The sequence below is a fragment of the Dermacentor variabilis genome, chromosome 2 (genome assembly GCF_050947875.1).
Source record: "Dermacentor variabilis isolate Ectoservices chromosome 2, ASM5094787v1, whole genome shotgun sequence".
In the NCBI taxonomy this organism is placed as follows: domain Eukaryota; kingdom Metazoa; phylum Arthropoda; class Arachnida; order Ixodida; family Ixodidae; genus Dermacentor; species Dermacentor variabilis.
Window position 1 is genome coordinate 64,237,652 of NC_134569.1, and position 23,998 is coordinate 64,261,649.

At 45.4% G+C, this 23,998-nt stretch overlaps 1 protein-coding gene across 1 annotated transcript in view; it reads right to left on the reverse strand.

Moving 5' to 3' along the window:
* The window catches only part of LOC142572013 (propionyl-CoA carboxylase beta chain, mitochondrial-like), a 51,511-nt gene that overhangs the window by 6,244 nt on the left and 21,269 nt on the right, over positions 1-23,998 (reverse strand). The window contains exons 8-12 of the mRNA XM_075680800.1: positions 23,484-23,604; positions 21,186-21,267; positions 20,233-20,356; positions 16,538-16,645; positions 11,276-11,376 (exon numbers count right to left, since the gene is read on the reverse strand). Coding sequence (XP_075536915.1) covers positions 11,276-11,376; positions 16,538-16,645; positions 20,233-20,356; positions 21,186-21,267; positions 23,484-23,604 — 536 coding nt within the window. The remainder of the gene's footprint in view (positions 1-11,275; positions 11,377-16,537; positions 16,646-20,232; positions 20,357-21,185; positions 21,268-23,483; positions 23,605-23,998) is intronic.

Below are 23,998 nucleotides of genomic sequence, written 5' to 3' on the forward strand. Positions count from 1 at the left end.
AATGGTCCAATTTGTGTTCCCGACTGCTGCGTCGAGGGCGCCATTTGAAGGTAGCGGCGTACGCATGCGGTGGCTTGGCTAGTTTGACAATTTCAATGACGCATTGCATTTGCTGCACGGACTCCTGCTTGGTGCCGCGCTCTGCGCCTGCCGCCACCTCGCGAGGTCTGGCGGTTTGCATCCACTAAGACGCGCGACAGCACGCACTTACTGGGCTCACTCACAGTCTCCTTGGCAGGAGCCACTTAATACTTCGATTTACAGACGTGGAGATCGCAGCAGAACTAGTGGCCAAATGAAGACGCTGCCGAGGTTGAGCCCGCAAGCGCTGGATGTTGCCCTGCTCCCGACTTAAATTGGGGCTGTAGCTGCTTTAGCCTGGCTTTGGCCCTTTTATGCCACTACTGCGGTGCATTAGAGGGCACCGGCCCATCGCTTGTGGATTGTTTAGACTATGTTGAGGACTCTGTGTTTAAGCACGCGGCTGCCAATAAGAAGCAGGTTACACTGCTGCAGTACTTTTAGCCAAATAAATATATACTTTGTGTGAAGCTTCAAGTGAGTATTTACTGCGCCACAATTGGGGCGCGATCAGGGATTGTTGTTCAAAGCGCGCATTCGGTTCCACTGCACTGACTTCGTGCAGCTGACGAAGTCGGCGCAGCCTGGCTGATTGTGTGCGGCGCAATCGACAGCGTGCTTACAGCTGGTGAAGTCGGTGCGGCGCAACTAAACGTGTGCTTCTGCAGAATTTGCAGAATTTTTTTACACATTCTTTACGTGCTTTTATACATTGAATTCTGGCTATATCAAATTATTTTGCAATCACTGCACTGTTCAATATATTGAGGTTCGACTGTATTTCTCTATGGACTGGTATGAGCAGCAGGTTGGAACCCTAGTCAGCCTAACAATAACAGTTAACTCCGGCTAACATTACTTCAAGAAGAACTGCATGCAAACGGCCATTCAGACTGCAAAAGGCCACGGGTCTGCTGGTGACCCACACCAACAGCACTTGCCATTAATTATTCAGCTTTCTTTGAGCATGAAACAAGATAAAAACAAGGTGTTCCAGGCATATTAATCTTCAAAATGTATGAGTTAATCAGAATAGTCTATTATGTTGTCCAGAAGCACCTGTAGGACATAGTCAGTGGTGGAACCACCATTTCACCTTTCGGCGCAGGTCCTGGTGCAGGCAAAAAGCCAATTTGGCGCAGTAGCAAGTACTTTTTGAGCAGGGTCCAATGCATGTGTGCTTATCATGTACCATGCAAATTTTAACTGATATAGTTGATATGTAGTGGAGATGGGTTTTCGTGAGGCTTATCCTGCAAGCGTGGTCTGGAAAGGATGCGACGCTCCTTGACACCGCGCCGTACAAAGAGCGCTTTGGCTGTGTTTGTCGATACGGCACATGGAAGGTGCCACTGACAGATGGTCAACAAACGAGTGTTTATTATCCCAGGATGCAACACAGTGCAACAGTTACGGCTTGTGTGCAAAGGCTCACCACAAGACCGATCAGTATACGTGCCTGCACTGAACATGACATCATGCAATATACTCATGTCATGCCACGCACATTAGGGAGGTTTCGTATAGGGACCACAAAGGTGTTGCAGCTGCAAGAAAAACATAAAATAAAACAGCTTCAGCGCCACTACACATGCGCAAGGCGCAAACAGGGTTTTGTGTTTGTGTCAGCAACTATTTCACCGAAATAGTGCAGCAACCCAAGCTCTATGCAAAACTTTTGCGTCAACAAACATGCCATCACCCATCGAAGTGGTGGCTCTAACCATGTACAGTAAAACCTCGTTAAACTGTACCCGCTTAAACAGTAGTTTCAGTTTAAAAGTAGTAAAGTCAATTCCCCGACTCAGCGGCCATTGAGCATAATGTATTTTGTATCCACATAAACTGTACGAGCTTATTGCATACGCATTGGTTAAAACGTAGCATTTTCTCTTTTTGTCGCGCAAACACAGCAGTGCGTCGTCTCCATCGGGCGGCTGGGCAGAACAACAAGCCTCAGAGATTGGTACAACGGCCTCCAAGCGCCCTGTGCGTTTGCGCGGGAAGCCACATCAACATCAACATCATTTCGACGCCGTGCCAGAGAGCCACGGAGGAAGGAAACTGAGGAGAGGCCCTGACGTCACTCTTTGTGAAGCGAAAGTGAAGCTGGAAGTTGGCGTTGCTCATGGCGTTGCTCCGCCTATCGGGCCAGCTCTCCTCTCTTGTTTAAATCTCGCAAAACCACGCCGCGCTGCGCAACCGTGCTGCTCGGAGCCACGCGCTCCGCAGCAATACTAAACAATCGTTAGCACGTTAGCATGATTCCACCAAAGAGGGCAAAGTTTCCCGCGGATATTCTTTCGTCCGTTGCCAGTGCCATGGCGCGGTACATTGTGTACAGCGTTGCATGCGGGTTCATTTCACGAACTTTAGTTCCTCCTGTCCCACCTGGCCTCAGCAAAATACGGTAGAGCACGGTCCAGGTAACGCAGCGCAACAAAACACGGAGACCAACGCAAACCTGCCCGCACGGCGCCTTTGGCACGGTACGAAACCTACGGAGCAAAATGTGTGAGCACACAGAACAATAACAAAGCCGCCATTGTGGCCCGAAAGGCAGGGCCGCTACAGCAAAGAAATAAAAAAAAAACTGCAAAACACGGGAGAACCTACTACGTCATTTCCTCCACACTTTTCTCCTAGCGCGCGGAGGAGGTAGGGCCTCTCCTCAGTTTCCTTCCTCCATGCAGAGAGTGTTGTGGCGTCGTGCAAGCGAGGACTCACGTCATGTCGAAGCTCGGATAAAAAAAAGACGCCGGGTGCTCAGCATAGAAGAAAACTTAGACATCGTCCGTGCCATAGAACGTGACATGAAGAAGTCGGCCCTGGCCCGCGACATGGATCAGCTGTTGACTATAGTGTGTGGCATTTGGAATGCGAAGAAGTTGCTCAGCAGCACTGCGACCGCGAAGAGATGTCAGCTATGAGGTTCGACTTTTCGCCATCGTTGCCTCTGTCGTTGCCGAAGCGTCGACTAGCGACAGTGATGAAGACACGGAAAGCGACAGCATGGATGATTCAGGCCCGACAGTGGCAAAAGCTGCGCGTTACGTCAGCCTCATGAATGCAATCGTCGCGACGAAAACAGGGGCGCGATAACGTAACTATTCCAAATGAAAAGTATTCCTAACTCCGGCACCCGGCAATGAAAAAGGCGTCCCAGGACTTCTGCAGCACTACTGCGCACGTGCACGGAGAATACATAATGCCAACGAGGAATCTGCCGTGCGAGTGTTTGTTGAGAGGAGGGGACTGGCTGAGAAGCTGGCACGAAGCTTCAGTAAGTTTGAGGCCGATGTCGTCGTGCTAGGCCGCCGCGGCATCAAACGAAAATAACACTTTTGTCGCGCGCTGCTGTCGTCGTGCTAGGCCGCCGCGGCGTCAAACGAAAATAACACTTTTGTCGCGCGAAGTGAATAAATACTGCATGTTTTTTCCCCTTTCATCGCACTCTGAGTTCCGTTTTCGACAGGTCAGTGGGCAATCTCATGCTGTTTCGGTTAAACAGTACTATCGTTTAGTACGTACTTTTTCCGAGCTCCGGCCAACTACGGTTTAACGAGGTTTCACTGTACAACATTCAACCTCATTTGCTAATACCATTTTAATCTATGCACTACCTGCGATCCTTTTGCAAAGTCACGCTATCACCCATAAAAATAAAGAAAGCTTAACTTTAATCCTAAAAGATGACATCCTCCTTTGGCAAACTCCGTGGCACCACGCATATAGTTTCTCACTGAGGGTGTGCACCAAGTTGACATTTCAACTTCCCCGAGTTTTCTAGGTTTTCCCTGAGTGCCTTTGAAAAATTCCTAAACTTTGTTTTATGACAAGGCGGGTTGACATCATGTCGCCCCATGCTTTCGCTCTCTACTAAGCATGTTCAAAAAAAAAACCCAGTTTGAATAGTGAGTAGTGTTTATTTTATTCAAAAAGGAAACAAAAGGTAGGGGTTAATAAAATGCACTGCGAATAAAGTATTTTCGAAAAAAACAATAGTAAAGCCCGTTGCAAATCGAGTTGAACATTTTCAAATACAAATAAGAAGAGACGTATACAGAAGCAAATCTTTTCGAATATGAACTATTTCTATCAACTGATGGCAAGCTAATTGGTATGAGGCCCGAACTTGGTCACAAGTGAGATTCTCTCTCAACAGCAGGTAAGTCAACCTCAACTGTCCGAACGTACTCTCAGGCTGCACACAATGCCTCAGTATTGTGTTTCACTGCTTTAAAGAGTTTATTTGGTTTGGATGAGGGACACCTGCGTTTCTGCATCAGTCAACACTTAGTTTTTTTTTTTAGTTCAAGCTCCTTCAATGAAGTGGCAGAGCGCTTCTTTTCCCGTTCATTATTCAATGCATAGGTCCTTTCTGTTCTCATCCTCCCTCTGCTGTGCGTTCGCCCCACAGACGATTTGAAGCATCCTCTTTGTCAGTTATACAGTCAACGTCCGATTTTTTGGGCTCCCTAGAGGCCGTGAAAATATCCGAAAAATCGGGAAGTCCAAAAAAATAAATGCATGTCTTTTACTGTCCTTAAAGGCTCAAATCGCCACAGGCACGTCTGAAAAAGCTCGGAGGGCCTGCCAGTATGCTTATTAGGCCTACCGGTGCTTGTACTGTGACAGGAGATGGCAGGTGCACGCGTGTATAATTAAGGAATACATACTGTGTCTCGTGAAAATTGCCCCGTGCCACGCTTCTTAAGCTTCCCTGCAATACTTCGCTTATGCTTCACCGTGTAACATTTCTGTATTGAGGAAAAGCTGACTTTCAGGAACCGGCATTATGCAACGCGCTGTGCTTTCCGAGTTTCGAAGTCAATCGTGAGGATTACAAAGGCAGAGTCAGTGCCATTGCTGACAGCGGCGAATTCTTTCAATGAAAAGCTCGGAACCGAACGGCAAGAAATTAATAGCGAATGTCGAAGCAGCTAGGCCTAGCGTTGCCGCGGTGGTGGCTACGCCTCGAACCAGCATGCGTGAGCGCCGCTTCGAGGTATGCGGCGAGATAATCAAAATGGTGGCGGTGGTGGCCATGATTAATGCCGTTTCGGACCCATGGCAAAAAGCTAGGAAAATCGGACGGCGAAGGGTTCTTGCATTCGAAATTTCAGACGTTTTTAAACATTGACTTTATGAGGTACATAGTGGCGCCGCGAAGCCGTCCGAATTATCGGGCATGTCCCAAAAAATGGGGCGTCCCGAAAAACTGGTGATTAATTGTACACTGACAACTCTTCCAGCCGACAACACAGCGTCAAAGACGATTCATTACGATTGCTCTGGTACTTGCGCCAGCATTAGCACTACTTTTGTTCCCTTTCAATACAATTATAACTAATTTTCTCTGATAGAAGCACAAATTACCTGAGTTTTCCCGAATATTTCCAGACTATTCAAAATCCCTGAGAATTCCGGGTTTTCCCGGTTGGTAGACACCCTGCTGAAGTCTATGGTGGGACCTCCCTGCTTCCTTCTATGATGATGATGATGATAGTTTCCTGTTGGTTTTCATTTCAGTTTTGCTATCTGTGAAGCATCGACGGAAGAACAGATTCACACTTATGCATGCTTTGGCGCAGGATGGCGCAAAGGCCTGCTCTCGGCGCAGTTTGGCGCAATTGGTACAGCTGTTCCACCACTGCACAGTACATATTACTTCCTACTCACTTATGTTGTATGGCTGAAAGGATGTTGAGCAGATTAACTAGTTGGGCTTGTTGGTTGAACATAGTGGAAGGCCACAGCATGGGAGCCGACGGAGACAAAGGTGCCTCCTTTGTCTCTGTCGGTTTCTGCACTGTAGACTTACACTATGCTGAAACGATGTTCCATATCCACTGTCATAGCAGTGAGTGGCGTTGGCTAACACTCCCAGGGCTAAATCCTGTGCACATACACAAATACACAAGAAAGTGGAGTGGAGGCAGGAAAAGAGAGGAGGCTCAACTGGCAGAGGATCGCATGTGTAAGGAAGGAGATGTAAATTCGGCTTCTTCCAGTTAAAGTTCTTTTTGTGCTCACATTAGTCTTTCTTTTCACATTTTTTTCACATTTCACTTAAAGGAACACTTAATTTCACCTATGCTTTCCTTTGCGTCAGGTGACTGTAACAAGCTCAACTGTTGGCATTCCCACCACTTCTGTGCAAACTCGTGCCAGAAGGCAAGCAACAGAATGAATGCGCTGCATCCTTATACAATGGGCGCATGTGGCATGTCAAGACCAGCGTTCCCTCTCATTTTTTAACTTAGTGCAAAGGATGAAACATTGATTGCCCAAGTGGTGGCAGTGCTGCAATAGCGCAATGGTGTTGAGCTGCTATCATGTGCTCTTCCGCCAGCTAAGGAGCCACCTCAAAACTTGCCATGTCAAGACCATGACTTACTACTGGCAAAGCAATGGCTTAGTAGAGCAGTTTCACTGTCCTCCAAAGGCAGTGAAGTTGCTCTCATGGCTCACACTGTCCCTGATTAATGTGTCACTACTGCAGCCCTAGTCCTGCGGGAGCTTTGCACAGCTATCAAACAAGATCGCTCTTGGCCATCTCGGGTACGGCACATCCCTGTGTCGGCCTGCTGAATTTCTTTGCTCTTGACCTTCAACTACGTGCGACTAACAACATGTACACCCTATACATGACCATTTATTTCTCCGGTATTGGTGTAACACTGACAGAGCTCGGCAATATGGCACACCCTTCATATTCTGCAATCTTCGCGACTCTTTCCTACTGGCTTCTCCTGAGGCACTCCACTCGGTGTTCTCTTCATCCACCATACACCAGCCTTATGTCATCTCAGCTCGCAATCAGAAGACGTTCACAATCTCTGTCAACAGTTGTGACACTGTTGTGTTCCTTGACCGTCTCAAGCCAACCTTCGTCAGAAGCCCTCTTCCTGCATAATCTTTCATTACCACTTCTCTTGCCTCCCACCTGACAACTTCACTTTCAAGTACTCCATGCTCATGCTCAATTCCTCGTTGCACTGTAAAGTCACAAACTCTATCTTTAAAGGCAGGGGCCTGGTGATGGCGGCACCTCTGAGCCGAGAAGGACAGCCTTTCGGGCAGCGGCAGCAGCAGCAACAAAGGAGACTTTCTTTCTACCTGACATAGCTTCATGTTCTCTTGAGCTCCATGTCTGCATTGGAGCAGCACAGCACCAGTTACCCCATGTTATGCACAGGTGGTGCACGGCACCCTGGAAAGAAGTGCACAACTGCTTGGCTGTGCACCTTACAGGAAAAGTTGGTCATGCTTTTTCTGTAGGTGGCAACGAAGGTGAACCGTAGAAAAATATTTATGTAATACAGAAGAGCCTTTGTGATTCGTTCGTGTTTAGCATGATTTCCTGGCGCCAAAGTTCGCAATAGAGCACCAAAGATGAACCAATAGTCACGCAGCTTTCCTGTGGGGAATATACGTTCCTGGAAAGTGAGATTTTTCAGCCCCAACGTTCAGTAGATCGCCAAACTGTGATTGTATGATATGTTCCTCGGCTGCTAGATAACATACAAATAAGAAAAGGCATGACAATGCGAGGTAGACGTGACCAAGGCCTGTCTGCAGATTTTGCATGTAGGATGACCATGTCCCGACATGCAAGCCACAAAGCGTGGCATAGATCTGCGAGATGAAGGCGATGAAGCACAATCACCCTAAACTGATGCCGAAGAAGACGACGGGCGCTTGTAGGCTACTTTCGCCGAGGCTCTCGCTGGACTAGATGTGGTGTGCTTTCCTCGCTTTCATGGAAAAAAGAATGAAAATGCAGAAAGCGGTCTACAGTGTGTGGAAAAGGAACTCCTCCTTTCAAAGGGTCAGCTACTGTGCCCACAAAAGATTACAGATACGTCCAGGATTAAGCAAACGCCCTCGCATCTTGTACCTTCTCACTCTCTTGTCTCCTCCACATTAGCGACATGGCAGCTCGTTGCACACCGTTTGCTGTTCGCAGGCCACCAGCCATTTTGATCACAAACAGCTAGATATCCCTGCCGCGCAGAGGACGATGGGTCTGGGACCCATTTCTTGCTGCAGACACGTAGCAATGTGGCGAATCAGTGAAAGAGGAGTGGTTGCTATGGCTATGCCCTGGTGTCGCTGGCAGTCTCACCACTGTTGATCGCTCGGCAGCACTGATGTCATCGCTATGCCTTTTCTGGTTCACTTCGGAGCTGTAGCTGATGCTTCCAACTCACAACTGCTAGCTGCAATGCCTTGTTATTATTGCTACTTTATCCTCTCCTCACAATAATTTCGCACTTGGCGATGCATTCGTGGTGCCATCAGCTGCGATGCGAGCACAGTTCAGCCGGTTTGCCATGCACTGTCAATAGCTGTGCACTTGCAGCTGAGCTCGACAAGTACCTAACTCTCATTTGTACCAAACATTTGACAGGCGACAACGCTTTTCGTAAAATGTACAATTTATACATCACTTCATCTATAGAAGATTATATTATGCTGGTGTTAGTGACGCCGATGGTGTAGACGCCCTAGAGCTGACTGTCCCGGCAATGAGCTCGTGCTGATGCCATGCAGCTTTGCAGTTGTCAATCGGCCTGTCGGTAGTGTAGAGAGCGGTGTGCCAGCCGAACTACCATCTAGTTAGCACACATATTCAGCAGTAGCCGTTCTATGGTCGAAAGGCCAGTTCGCCATCGCAGCATATTGGCCGCTAGCACGGCTGCATCTTCATTTTTGTCTTCAATTTTTAGTCAGTTTGGATCGTACATTTTCCTTGATGGCAAGTTCTTTCTAGTTCCTTTTTAACATATGAATATGGTTACACACAGACATCTCAGTGTTGTGTTTCACTTCTCTAAAGAGTTTATTCTGGTTTGGATGAAGGACACCTGCACCTCGGCATTAGCGAAAACTGTTTTTTGAGCTCAAGGTCCTTTAAAACGGCGGCAGCACGCTTTTCCCGTTCATTCCTCAATGCGTAGGTACTTTCTGTTCTTGTCCTCCTTCTGCCACTCGTTCGCCCAGCGGACCATTTGAAGCATTTTCTTGGTCAGTTGCACAGCCCACGTTCGATTTTTCAAACTCACTAGGGGCCACGAAAATGTTCGAAAAATCGGCCAGTTGGAAAAAATAAATGCTTGTCATTTACTGCCCTTAGGGGCCCAAACCGCCACAGACACATTCAAAAATGCTCTGAAGGCCTGTCGGTACACGTATTAGGCATATCGGTGCTCGTACTGTGACAGGAAATACCGGGTGCAGGCTTGTATAAATAAGGAATACATACTGTGTCCCGTGGCAATAGCCCCTTCTCACGCTTGTTATGCTTCACTGCAATACTTTAGCATATGCTTCACCAAGTAACACTTCTGTACAGAGGTGAAGCTGACTTTTGGGAAACAGCATTATGCAGCGCACTGTGCTTTCCAAGCTTCTAAGCCAATCGCAAAGACCACAAAGGCAGAGTCTGTGCCATTACTAAATGCAGCAAGTTCTTTCAATAAAAAACTCAGCACCCAACAGCGAGAAGCTTCATAGCGAATGTCGAAGCAGCTAGGCCTAGCGTTGCTACTGTGGTGGCTACGGTTGCCAGCGGATATGCGTGCTAGAGCGCCGGTTTGAGGCGGCGAGGTTATCAAAATAGCAGCGGTTGTGGCTTTGATTATTGCCGTTTCAGAACTGTGGCCCCGGCAGAACGTCCGGAAAACTGGACGGCGAAGCATTCTTGTGTCTGAAATTTCAGACGTTCTGATACATTGACTCTATGGGGTACGCGGTGGTGCTGCGAAATCGTCCAAATTATCGGGAATCCGGAAAGCCGGTCATTGACTGTACACTGGCAACTCCTCCAGATGGCGACAGGGCATCAAAGACGATTGATTTCGATTCCTGTCTGTTACTCGAGCCACCATTACCGTAACTTTCGACCCTTTCTATGAAATTACAGCTAATTTTCCCTGATAGAGGCACAATTTCCCTAAGTTTTCCCAGAGTTTTTCCACACTACTTAATATCCCTGAGAATTCCCAGTTTTCCTGGTTTTCCCGGTTGGTGCAACACCCCGTTAACATTCTCTTATATATCTCAAGAAATTCTCTCCATAGAAAGTCAAGATGTGCTGGAATATTGCACAGATACTTTGCACTGAATGCCAGCATGCCTGGAGAAGAACGCATACAAAACTTCTCCTCTGTAGTACCTAGGCAAAGTCAGATATTCAAGGAGCAAGAACCCCCAAATTTTCTCTCTTGCACACGCTTTTACTCATGCCTGCACACATTTGTCGGGCGATTCCTGAAATGACTGTCTCGTCAGCGTTCTGCTGAGTGATCGAGGAGGCAAGCGAACTTCGCCGTGCCGGCTTGGCTCGGCCGGATCGCAGGCTCTGAAATTGCACCGATGCCAATGCGATCTCAGAGGCCACGCCCAGCTGCAAGCACGCAGGGCGCGCCGCAGGAAGTGGGAGAAGTGAATGCATGGCCTGGGTGTGACCCCTGAGATTATGCTGGGGAGATTTCCGAGGCCAGGCCCAGCTGTGGCTTCCGGTGTGGTGCGCCATAGAGAAGTGAATGCACTAATCTTTCACACTGCTCTGCGTAGTGGCGCAGCATGGCCCAATCGAGCAGCCTTGCATGTGACCACCGAGATTGAGCTGGAGAGATCTCAAAGGCCACGACCAACTACGGCTGCCTGCATGGCATGTTTGCCCAATAGAAGTGAATACACTAATCTTTTGCACATCTGCACATAAACAGCACGACACGACTCGCGCAGCCAGGCAATCACTAGAGAGAGAGGTCAGTGGAGAAGTGCGACAGTGAGCTGCTCATAGTGCACAGGTGTGCAACTACGCATCGCAGTGAGAAAGACCGGTGTTGCTTGACGACGTATTCAATGCGGGGACGTGGGAGTTTTGAACTGCTGTGGCGAATGAATGACGAACCCCATGGAAAGCTACTATGTACTGGGCGTGCTATGGTCGGGTATTTTTTGGTTACGGAAATGAGTCTAGTTCATTATATCCATTGGCAGGACAACTTCACTTCGTTAAAATGAGGTTTTAAATACGTGGGTCTCTATGGGGATCCATGTACTTTGTTATATTCATTATTTCATTATAACGAGGTTCAAGTGTACTGCTTTCTCCATGGGCAGGAAAATGTTAAGGCCCCTTATAATATTTAGAACTTATGTGAAGGGGTATACTCACCTTCCTGGTGATTATGGTTATTTTCGGTACAGTCGCTTCAGCATACGCGTACAGAAGTTTGGCCCCATGCCTGATGATGCCTCCATATTCCTGAGCAGTACCTTTACAGACAAGAAAGAGAAGAGCAAAGCTGTTTGCATGGCAGGTTCGGATTAGAACACAGCCTAAACAAGTTGCATTATAAATTTCGGCCCTTGATAGCACTGCACTTTACAACAAAGAGCATAGTATTATAAAATAGAAAGCTGTTAACAAACTTGTGGTGCATGCAGCTTCCTGTGTTTTATGAAAAATGAACACAACTCAAATACATTCTCTATTGAAATAATGGACTTAAAGGTCGTCAGCATACGGAATCACATATTAAACATAGTGAGTAATAGGGCAACTCATAAAAACCACCAGAAGTTGGGCATTGCTATTGATATGTAGCTAGACCATTTATGAACTAAAACAGCAAATGTAGTTTAAAGTAAAATTTGTACTTGCATGCAGGCCAATTACTCTTGCTCATTTCCTTTATTCTGCCATGGGTTTGTTTTTAGGTGCATGTAAACACTGGCTCTGCAATATTCATTTACACAACGCCTGCTAGCACATGTTACTGAGCACATGTGCATGCATTTCTACAGTATTCTGGATGCTAACTGCCTGTACAGTTTCTCCTAACGTTACTAGATTACCTCTTTCAGTTTGCAAACTCCCGCACCACGGGTGTCACCCTTGCAAGTTCCTCTGAGCGAGGGCACGCTTGTCGCCATTTGACCGGTCTTGTTGGGTCTGACAGTGGCGGCGGCGGTTTCAGCGGGTGTTGTCGGTGCATCATTCTTTTTGCAACTGCTCTGGCGAAGTCAACGCAGGCTTGGCACTGTGCCGAGTGTTTCTTCGTTGCCTTCAACTGTGTTGTGTAGTGATCACTATCCCTGTGAGTGCCAGCGAGATCTATCGACGGAGCTCGTGCGGCGTGTGCTCCCACTGCAACTTGTCGCATTTGCGACCACGTGAGGCATCCTTGCACCTGAGCTGTGCATGTTGCGGATCGTGCGATGCAGCTTGACTTGCTCACTTCAAATCAAGGCAAGAACAGCTTCTTAACGTAATGTGCGACTACGGTTGATCACCGTTGATTATCGCAAGTGCATATATATATAGTGCCTGGCTGTGATGTGTCTTGAATATGAGAAAACATGGCTCGTTGCTTTGCAACTAGTTGCTGAAGTGGCTACGATTAGATGAAATCCACAGCTGAAAAAAGACATTTTTTTAAGCCACCCGCTGATGCGTTCCGCCTTCAACAATGCCCACGGGCTATATGCAGATTAGATAAGGAGCTGTCCAGCTCATGCGCTATTTGCAACCTCCGCTTTCATGAGGAAGATATTGCGAGAGACTTCGTTCACAAAGTTCATGGTGACGTAGTTGTCATACCACGTGACAAGTGGGCTCTTAAGGAAGATGCTGTGACGCGCATTTTTCCCTATTGCCCTAAATACTTGTCGAAGCCAGTGCAAAAACGCACCGCCTGGGCCTAAGCGTCAGAAAGAGCAAAAAGAGAACGACCAAGAAGCGGTGACGTCGAACTTATGCATTTTTAGGGAAAGCAGTGGTGACACTGACAGCACTGTTGTACTGGAGAACAACATACAGCTTTTCAATGAGTTGTGTGGCATGGCAGCAGCAGGCCAACAGTTGCAGGGTTGGTCCCTTGAGGTTGTTGGCACTACAATTGTGGTGCACAAGCTGGAAATGCCAGATATTCCCATGCCAGATATTGAACTTTGTCACTGTGACAAGAATGCACATTTTCACCTGCGATTTTAACAATCGGTTAGAAAGCAAGGAAAATGTGGCTATACCAAACAAAAAAGTGCATCTCTTGTAACTGTGGCTCTTGAAAAGTGGTTCCCAATTGATGTTTATTGCATTGATTCAATAAAGTGTTTTGGATTTGGCTTTTGTTCTAGTAATATTCCGCATTTTATAGTCTTAAAAACAGTGAGCGTTCACTGAAGTAGTTCAGTATCTTGTGTTTAATAAACGCGTATCCTAGCATCGAGTGTTCTGGAACAAAAGGGTGGTTTTAAGCTGTAGGTTTCGGTATTTTCGGCGGCATCAGATACCTATTTTACGTGGCTCACCGCTAACATGTAATTTTATACAAAACTGAATTAAAAAGAACAGGAAACCAATGAATCCTCACAGCTGAATAGACAAAAGTCCTGCATACCAGGAGCTAGATTCAGGCATCTCAGTCTCACCTCTGCCAAGTGGCATTGCTCTAGTGGCTCAAACGATACTCTAGTAGCGAACTGGAAATGACGTTTGCTCACTATCTCGAACTCCCCTTACACGTAATTAACTGTGTAAATTAAACGCAGCACGCAAGCTCTGTAACGATGACGCGACCGGGCCAATCGTGTCAGAAGTGCAATCTCGCGAGCAGGAACCAAAGGGGGCCACATTTGCTGTCGCATCCTGGCGGAGTTCGCAAACTGACGAAGTAATCTAGTAACGTTGGTTTCTCCCTTGTGACCCCTATTGTCATGATGCATGGCTACGTATGTGAATGTTTGCTGCCTTGTCCCATACTATGGTGCCACTTTCTCCGTGTGTACATTTGTGCAGTGGCCATTTTTTCCCCCTACACTGCTTTTTCAGCGCAGCCCTTCCTTGTTATCTGCATATTTGTGACTGCAACATGTTTTGCTTCCTGCTAGCAGAGTCTCAAGGGTGCCTTTTGGATGGACCCGTGCAAGTTGTAAAGTATATTTTTGGAAATGTTCAGAGACAGAGAGCAGCCAAAAGATGTTTTCACTCAAGGAGCTGCCCCGGACTTCATAAAAGGTGACTGTAGTATAGTTCAAGAAAAGAAGATCCATTGTTCGCAGGCCCTCCTGTCATGACTTCCACTAAGAGCAACTCCTAGATGCTGTTAAGTGTAAGAAAAGAAAATGAAACTGGTTAAACTATGCACAATGGAGATCTGATTTTTTCCACTAAGTACCTGCAGTTACAGCTGAGCTCAACTTGAGTGCACTCATGCCTAATACGGTACACATCATAGAAATAGAAAGGGCATGTTTTACATTGAAGTTTACAACACTATCCCCCATAAGAGATCCAAATTGACTCTCTGGCAGAACATTTCATAGATCTTTGAAAAGAGTTGAATAAGCAGCATTTTTCCTAGGATTTTTTGGAGATGGGGAACAGAAATAAGCAACAAAATACAAGCGGGCTGGTGCGAAGCCTGCTTTAGATGATATGGCCACATACTCGGATTAGACGCTGACTGGCTTGCACACATTGGCTACAGCCTCGAAGTGCCTCAAAAGCATCCAAGGGGCTGGCTGAAACAGTGCTGGGCAAACCCGCTACACACTCATCTAGTTGCTGCAATATTCAACACAAACAAAGCCCATAATCAAGAGAAACGGAGACTGAGATCCAGAAGAGCTGGCCCCAAAAATGAACATAACTATACTTGCGGACAGCTTTCTCTGGCTATGAAGGAAAAGCTACGGAGGCAAAGCGTGCACGAGTGAGAGCGCTTCTGAAAAGAAAAGAGTGCTGCGCTTTAATCCGCGTTAGTTTAGGCTGGGAAAGAGAAAACAAACACCTTATTAGCAACAGTTAAATAAGACAAAACACACCACTGAGTGTAAAGGTTTACCTATTTTGCGGCTTTTCCTTTCCGCATCTTGGGAAATGCAAAACTGTTGCATGTGGAAGCTGCACCGATTCAGTGTCTGTCCCAAGTAACCAAAAGCACTGTCTAACACTGCCGGACCACTTGGTGTGTTAACACATGTGCAGCAGCCCCATGCCCATAGCTTTCCCTTCATAGCCACAGAAAGTTGTCCGCAAGTATAAGCCCAAGAAAGAAGGAGAAGAATGTACAGTTAAACACCAATATAAAATGAAATTGCTAAAATTGGCAATTTGCTATAGTATATCCATATTCTGTTATATTGAAATTCTATCTTTTATGCAAATAAGTACAGCATCTGACAGATTTTTCTTAGATAGTAGCAGCCGTGAGCTTTTCCGAATTATCGGATAATTGGAAAAAACAAATTTGGACAAGAAAAAGAAAATTGTAGTACTTGAGAGTCGGGGACAAAAGATGCAGTTTCATGCCACATCTTCATGTCGGTGAAATGAAGCGAAGCCAGCCACGCTTTCGCGTTCACATCGTTCCCGTGGCAGTGGGACACCATCACGAAAAGCGCCGGCTGCGAGGCACAAAATGCTTTATCTGCCTCTAGCTTTAATGCGTCTTCCAAACTCAAGATCACGCAACCTCTAGCACTAAAGGTGTGGGAAGACTGCGGATGCCACACCATCTCAGCTCACTCTGTCTTTGCACATGCGGAAGATCACATCTAAAACAGGCCACACTGGTAGCCGCATGAAGCCACAGCCATGCTAGAAAAGGAGACGGATGCCAAACGGCAGGTCGAAATAATAAAGACACAGAAAAAATGCCACAATACATCGCCGATACGTCGGCATTAGTTGCCTCCGAGTCTAACATGCCCCCGAATCAAACGCGTGCCAACTTCCGATGGGTCCAAAGTAGAACACTAACGTCGAAATGACATTAAAGCTCCTAAACAAAGAAGAAATATATTGTGCACCTGATTTTTTAGAAAGAAATATTCTTGCACCATGACAGCCAGTCTCCTGAATTTATCTCCACCACAAAGATTCTTAACATTAGCTTTGCCGCAATTCATTCATGTTATGCGGTAAAGAATAGAAACGTTCTAAAAGCAGTTTTGGTTTCTTGTCCGACTGCACAACGCAGGTAACTTTCGGTCTTATTTTCTTTAAAGAAAAGAAAAAGAATGGCACAATAGAACCAGGTAAACAACGTAATTGGACAGTGTGAGCTACAGTAATTGCTCGGAAATCTGCCTAGGGCGGGCCGCAAATGGCGTTTTCAACGTACAATGATGTGTTCAACGCATTCACTGTCCCCTCAGCTGTGCTGACGCAGACACAGTCAGTAAAGGGGTCACTATTGAAGTCACCGTAGAGGTCAGGAACATGCATGCTGACTGGTGAAGTTCAAATTCTGGTGAAGGTTAATTTTAGGATAGAAATAATGAAAGTTCGGACTCATAGAAATGCATGGGTGCTGATGAGAATCAAATTAATCTAAAAATTGAATTAACCAGAGTCTAATTAGTGGAAATCTACTGTATTGAAGTCTGTTATATCGAGATTTACCTGCAGTATCGAAATAAACTAAATTACCTGGCAGGAACCCAGGAACATCCACAAATGTGATGATGGGAATGTTGAATGCATCACAAAAGCGGACAAATCTCGCACCCTTTATGGATGAGTTGATGTCAAGGCAACCTGCAAGATGTACACACAGAATAAAATGATTAGCGACACAATGTCAATAGAAAAGAAAAAGCAGAACTGGTTTTTTGGCCCCCTCTCTCTTGCTTACACATGTATGTACAGTCAAGGACCTACTTTTAGGACATCCAATTTTCGGACATGCCATATTTACTCGAATGTAACGCGACCACGATTATACCGCGAGGGTCGACCTTTGAGCTTGCAAAATAAAACATAAAAGAATAAAATCAAACCGCAAATGTAATGCGAGATGAAGAGAAATGGTACCTTTATTCAATGAATCAATTAAAAAAACAAGCTCACTTATCATTGCCGTCTGAGGAGACGGAGCTTTCTTTGGGCAGTATTCTCAGGCGATAACTTTAGGAGATACTTAAACTTTTGCAAAATTTCATGCGACTCAGCACCCAAAGCGTCGCCGACAAGAGTTTCTGACCCAAAAGAATCCTTTGCGTGTTCCAAAGAAGTAGTTATTCGCCAATACTCTGAGTACCTTAAATTCCCATTAGACCCTCAATTAACTGAACGAGCACATCGATTAGGTAGACACACCCAAGGTTGAAACTGTCCAATTATCATTAAATTCAGTTCCTTCAACACCAAAGCAGTTTTATCTAATGGCCACAAATTAAAGGGCCATTAGATAAGAGGCTCTTCGACATTAGCAAAGACTACTCTCGCCAGGCTCAAGATGTGCGGAACCATCTTGTCGCTTTTACAAAAAAATCTATGCCTTATTCACTTCATTACAAAACACTGCACATCAACTTGAAGTGATATGTCTTTGACGAGTGATCCCAAAGTGTCCAAGAAGAAACACAGCTACAGTGAAACCTCGTTAAACCATAGTTTGTCAAAGCTCCAAAAAAGTCTGCACTAAACGGTAACACTGCTTAACCGAAACAGTATGAGACCGCCCACTTACCTGTCAGAAATGGAACTAAGAGAGAGTGCAATGAAAGGGCAAAAACATGCAATATTTAGTCACTTCGCGCGACAAAAGTGTTATTTTCGTTTGATGCCATGGCAGCCTAGCAGCGACGACAGCAGCCTCAAACTTACTGAAGCTGCAAGCCAGCTTTTCAGCCAGCCCCCTCTCCTCGGCAAACACTCTCATGGCAGATTCCTTGTTGGTGTTGCATATTCCCCGTGCACGGGCATGGTAGCACTGCAAAAGCCGTGGGGCGCCTTTTTCATAGCGAGTTGCTGTTCTCGTCGTGACGATTGCATTTATGAGGCTGATGTAATGCGCAGCTTCTGCCACTGTCGGGCATGAATCGCCCGTGCTGCCGCTTTCCGTGTTGTCCTTATCACTGTCGTTAGGCGACACTTCAGCAACAACAGAGGCAACTATGGCGAAAAGTCTTCAAGGTCACAGCAATGCTGCCGAGCACAACTTCTTCGCATTCCAAATGTCACACACCGTAGTCAACGGTAGATCCCTGTCACGTGCCAGCGCCGATTTCTTCGTGCCATGTTTGATAGCTCAAACAATGTCCAATTTTTTTTCTATGCTGAGCACCCAGTGTTTTTTATCTGAGCTTTGGCATGACATGAGTCTTAGCTTGCATAATGCCACAATGCTCTCTGGGATGGAGCCGAAATGATGATGATGATGGTGAGGCTTCACGCGCAAACCCACAGGGCGTTTGGAGGCTGATGTTCTGATCTCTGAGGCTTGTTGTTCTGCCAGGCTGCCCGATAGGGATGACGCACCGTCGTAATTGCGCAACAAAAAGTTTAAACACTATGTGTTAATCGATACGTACACAATAAGCTGCTACGATTCAAGTGGGTACAAAACGCATTACGTTCGATGACTGCAGAGACTGAAAACTACAGTTTAAGCAGGTATGGTTTTACAAGGTTTTACTGTATCACGCTGTCAAAAACTGCCTCACTGTGCTACACCTACGATCACTCGCGGAACAAGTACAATGAAGCAGAACGTATATATCTAACAGCAATCCGCGCACATAAGTACACTTACTTTCATTCTGACCTGGCCAACATGATAAGTGAAAATCCAAAGAAATTTTGGCAAATCATTAACCCACAGCCATCTTGTACTATCTGCTTACCGAATGAGCAGGGTGAAATCTTATCAGATACGGACATTGCTAACACATTTAATACTGCTTTTCTTCAGTGTTTATTAAAAAATCCGATGCATGTTTACCGTCCTTTCTTGCCCCTTCTATGCCTACAATGCCTGCTATCCCTATTTTGGTACATGGAATTTCAAATATAATAGCTAATACTAAACTTTCATCATCTGCAGGTTTCGACAAAGTCACATTGAAGTTTTTAGAAAAAACACTAAATTCATCTCTGTGGCATGTCTAACATTGTTGTTTTCACAGTCACTGTCTTCCGGAAATCTTCCAAAAGAGTGGAAAGTGAGCAAGGTCGTTCCAGTCTACAAATCGGGCAATAAAGGCTTGCCTTTGAACTACCACCTCATTTTCATCACGTCGGTGCCCTGCAAGATCATGGAATATGTCATATACACCCATATAATTAACTTCCTAGGAAGTTCTTTAACCAATCCCAGAACGAATTCCGCAAGGAACGAACTTGTGAAACACAATTGGCTATTTTTCTTCATGACCTGCACTCAAATCTCGATATTAGCATACAAATTGACCCAATTTTCCTTGACAAGCATGTGCAAAGTTTTGTGGTGAAGCATCCAAAGAGTAGAAAGGGGCCAGTATCACAGGTCACTTATAATCATAAATGTGAGAACCTGCTGTCTCCCCTCACTGTACATGTACAGAGATGCCTAATAAGTGTACTGGCAGGCCTTCCGAGCTATTTCTGATGGGGGCTGTTGTGATTTGAGACCTGGAAGGTAGTAAAACGCATGCATTTGTTTTTGTTTTTCATACTGCCCAATTTTTTGGACGTTTTCACAGTCACATGCTGTTGGCTCGCATTTTTAATGAAATCAACATCAAAGGCAATGATGACAATAACTTGCACAATACAGGTTCACCAAAGTAGCAGTGCTTCTTGCTGCATTAATTTCAAAAGCTGGTGAACCATCTGCAAATCACTGTGCATCCAGTAATGTCTTGGCAACCTTTCTAAACTAGTGTCAGTTGCCTGCCATTGTATTGAAAGGCAGGCATGCCAACACAGACAAGTAGAATGAAAACACAAATGCCATTCTTTTCATTCTATTTGTGCCTGTGTTTGCACATCTGTCTTTCAGTGCCATGGATGCTTACCAACTTACTCAACTCAAGCTTAACCACAAGACACATGCCAAGTACTGCAAGAAGTGCACAGAGAGAGATGACTTCGGTAGTGTAATATTCCACTGTCAAGAATACACCTCCCTACGCCAACAATGTCCACATCTGATGAATTTCTGAAATGTGCCCTGACAACAGCATTCCTCTTCCCAAGCGCACGCACGCACAGACAGACCAGTTATTTCTACCTAGATGCCCAATGCCAGCAGCCATCGTTTACTTGCTTTCCGAGATTTGGGAACATTTTGTGGATGGGTCTTTGTAAAATAATGCAAGCTGCTTTGTAGCACAAATGAAAGGTTGTGCTCCTGAACTCACCTGCTGCTGACTTAGGATTGTTGCCCACAATGCCAACAGTCTGGCCGTTCATCCGAGCAAATCCGACAATCAGATTCTTCGCATATGTTGGCATAATTTCAAAGAAATCACGGTCATCTACTACCTGCACAGAAGTAAGTTGGATTACTTTCACACAAACCAACTTCAGAGATATAAAATGGCTCCAAGTAAAAAACACCAGGTAAAATGAGTACACAAAATCAACTTTCACAAAGAAAAACAACCAGGCAGAAGATAGTCACTGATTTATTTTTCAGATGTCCTCAATTACTCACACTTTGCACGTGGCACTGGCACGCACAAAGGTAGATCAGGCGGCGAACCGTGCCTTCTGTGTGCAGGTTGCATCATTAGAAAAGTTTCGAGACATTGATCCCTGCGACGTCGTGGGGCGCATCCTCCCGCGCCACCGAGTTCAAAGATTTTGCAGAACACCTCAAAGAAATATGCACCAGCAGGAAAAGGGTGCGATGATCTAAAGTCACTAAAAAATTTGGCAGACTCAACTGTAGTTGACATCTACAGAATGCAAAGTGTTGTGCAAAATGTTGCAGTACAAGACACTGATGTGCGCTAAGCTGGTGGGGCGTAGGTAGCCTGAAGCATGCATTGTTGTTTTCACGGCTTCGGCAAGCTTACGTTTGTGCACGCATTTGAGTCCTCAACCATCACGAAATCTAAAGTTGATGTATTACTTGACTGATCCACAGCTCCAAACAAAACTCTTCAAGCAAATATTCTGTACAGATGGAGTTGTAAAAACAAACAAAATATATTTTTACCTAGAAATTTGTTTTTGGACAACCAGATCATTCAGTCACTTTTACAGCCTTTGCTGCATCAAAAAAATAGTTTGGCCACTATATATGAGATGTTCCAGTGGCATTTTCTTTAGTAGATACAGCCAAAAATGCTGACCACTATGAACTCACATCAAGAATAACATCAAGCATATTGTAAGCAGCTGTCGTCTCCAGGGGCACCACGCTGTCCAGGCTTGGAACAATCCTATCCCTGCAGAATGAAAACATTGAATTCAGGGCATGCACACATAAAAATGTTTTGTCAGTGGGCTCGGCAAGAACAGCCACATTTTTACCACACAGTGTACACTGCACCAATGGCACCACCATCACCATCAGTGTGTTTATGTGCACCGTGAAACTGAGGGCAAGCTTGAGATATCCATATTTTAGGTGTCTTAAAGGAGTCCTCAACCACCTTTTATCAAACAGGAGAAAGGAACTTGAAGTAAAATAAGCTATTTCAGAAATACTTTGCCGCAAAAAGTACTTCAAAGCGTTCAGCAGAAGCGGAGTTATTGGCAATCAAACATGGCCTCCGCTGTGCTCTTGTTCCTTCTTCAATGTCTTGCACTGTGAAGGCTACGGCGCAGTGGGATGTGGCCCCCACAACGCTCCGCCTTCTAGATATCACCGTGGCATGCAGTTGAAATTTCATTTTGGATGTTAACGTAGAAGCCATGACTTCTGCCTTTGGTGCTAAGACGCACTAACCATATGGCAAATGCGGTTGTCCTCAGCGAGCCATGGTGCGCTTAGCCGGTGGACTCGTGGCAGCACCCCACAGCGGTATCTACACCATGTAGCCGACTGCAGCTTGATGTCAGCTGTTGGCCAATAGCAGCCGTGTAAGGGAATTACAAAATAAAGCGTTCGATGATGAAATAAAGTGTCCAGAAGAGAGTGAGGAGAGTTCCTTCTGTTGAAAAGAGAGCATTTGAGAGAAAGGCGACTTCGTGATCCGTTTGCGAGCTTCACGCACTGCATACGATAGCAAAACTTGTCTCAGATGTTCACAGCAGCATATGCTACCCACAGGATATGTTATTTCACCAAGCCCGAGGGGTGGTTCATGGCCCCTTTAAAACTTCTGTTGGCCTCACTGGGTTATTCTTCTTACAAGGCCATTGTCCTCGCAGTATAAGTTGTATAGGTTTCAACATGCTGCACCGTTTACTTGCAGAAGCAGCAAAGAAATAAACAGCCTTCCTTACAAGCAGCAATTTTCTGGTATGACAGTACATCAGGCAAAAAACTTATTGAAGACTTCATGGGAAAAACAGAGTAAGTGTTTTGTTTTGATGAGGCATGCTTGAGTTAATATAGAAATTTAAGGAAGGACAGACAAGTCCCAGCCACTAAATGGTACTTGACACCTTTTTACACATTCACGAGAGACAACACTACAAGTTTGTAAACTGGCTCTGTCAAATTCAGCCGTTGACCGAGATAAGAGACAGAATCTGTTGCAAAGCACATCTGAGCCATTGAGGAGGGGAGAAAGTTAGGGGAAAATGAAATAGGGAAAATAAAACATGGTCCACGGGGACCATGTTTTTTAAGGGTACATTTCATTTCAGAAAACCCCTTGACTGCAAATGTGCAGCTTCAAATTGTATGTTTACCTAGTTATTACATTCTTTTTTAGTTTCTTTTTCCTAAAATGCATGAACAGGGTTCTGCTGCATATCATCATCATCAGCAACAGCAGCCTATTTTATGTCCTCTACAGGATGAAGGCCTCTCCCTGCGATCTCCAATTACCCCTGTCCTGTGCCAACTGATTCCAAGTAGCACCCGCATTTCCTAATTTCACCACCCCACCTAGTCTTCTGCCATCCTTGACTGCACTTCCCTTCTCTTGGCACCCATTCTTTAACCATAATCATCCACCGGTTATCTAACCTATGCATTACATGACCTGTCTAGCTCCATTTTTTTCTCTTAATGTCGATTAGAATATCGGCTATACCCATTTGCTTTCTGATCCAAACCACTCTCTTTCTGTCTCTTAAACATTATGCCTAGCATTGTTCGTTCCATCGCTCTTTGCGCGGTCCTTAGCTTGTTCTCAAGCTTCTTTATCAGTCTCCAAGTTTCTGCCCCATATGTCAGCACTGGTAAAATGCACTGATTGTACACCGTCCTTTTTAATGATAATGGTAAGCTTCCAGCCAGAAGCTGACAATGTCTGCCGTATACACTCAAACCCATCTTTATTCTTCTGTGAATTTCCTTTTCAAGGTCAGGGTTCCCTTTGATAAATTGACTTAGGTAAACATACTCCCTTCACAGGCTCTAGAGGCTGACTGGCGATCCTGAACTCTTGTTCCCTTGGCCGACTATTCATGATTATCTTTGTCTATAGCTTTGACTGTATATTTCTAGGATGAATTACGAGTGCGTTCCTTGACAAACCGCACTCACCAGGGGTCAAAACACTTCCGCACAGGGGGCCCAGACTTGTTGTTCATCGGGATGAAGTCATAGAAACGACGCATCTCCATCATGGCTTCCACATCATTTTCAAATGCCTTGTGAGCCACACCTGAGCATGAACAAAACAATGAAAATGAGCCGTGCCTTATGGACTGGAAAGCAGAAAAGAAGAGCTGTATCTTAAGCCTAGGGACAATAAAGTATTCATTCAAAACTCCATTTTTGTTACTTTCTGGTAAGGGATTAATCACTTGAAGAGAAAATACAGGCCACACTCAAATTTATAAAGAATTTTACACTGAAACCCCTGCCCCTATATGCCCCTGTGATGTTATGTATTTATATGGATTTTCTCGTATTGGAGTTGTTCATATGCAGTAAGGTTCTTTAAATGTGTGAAGTTCATTCTCTGGCTTCTTTAGAATACAAGGCATGTCATGGTGAGCTGTTGCAGGAACTTCAATGTGGTATTGCTATCCACCTTTCATTTTTGCATCCTCTCA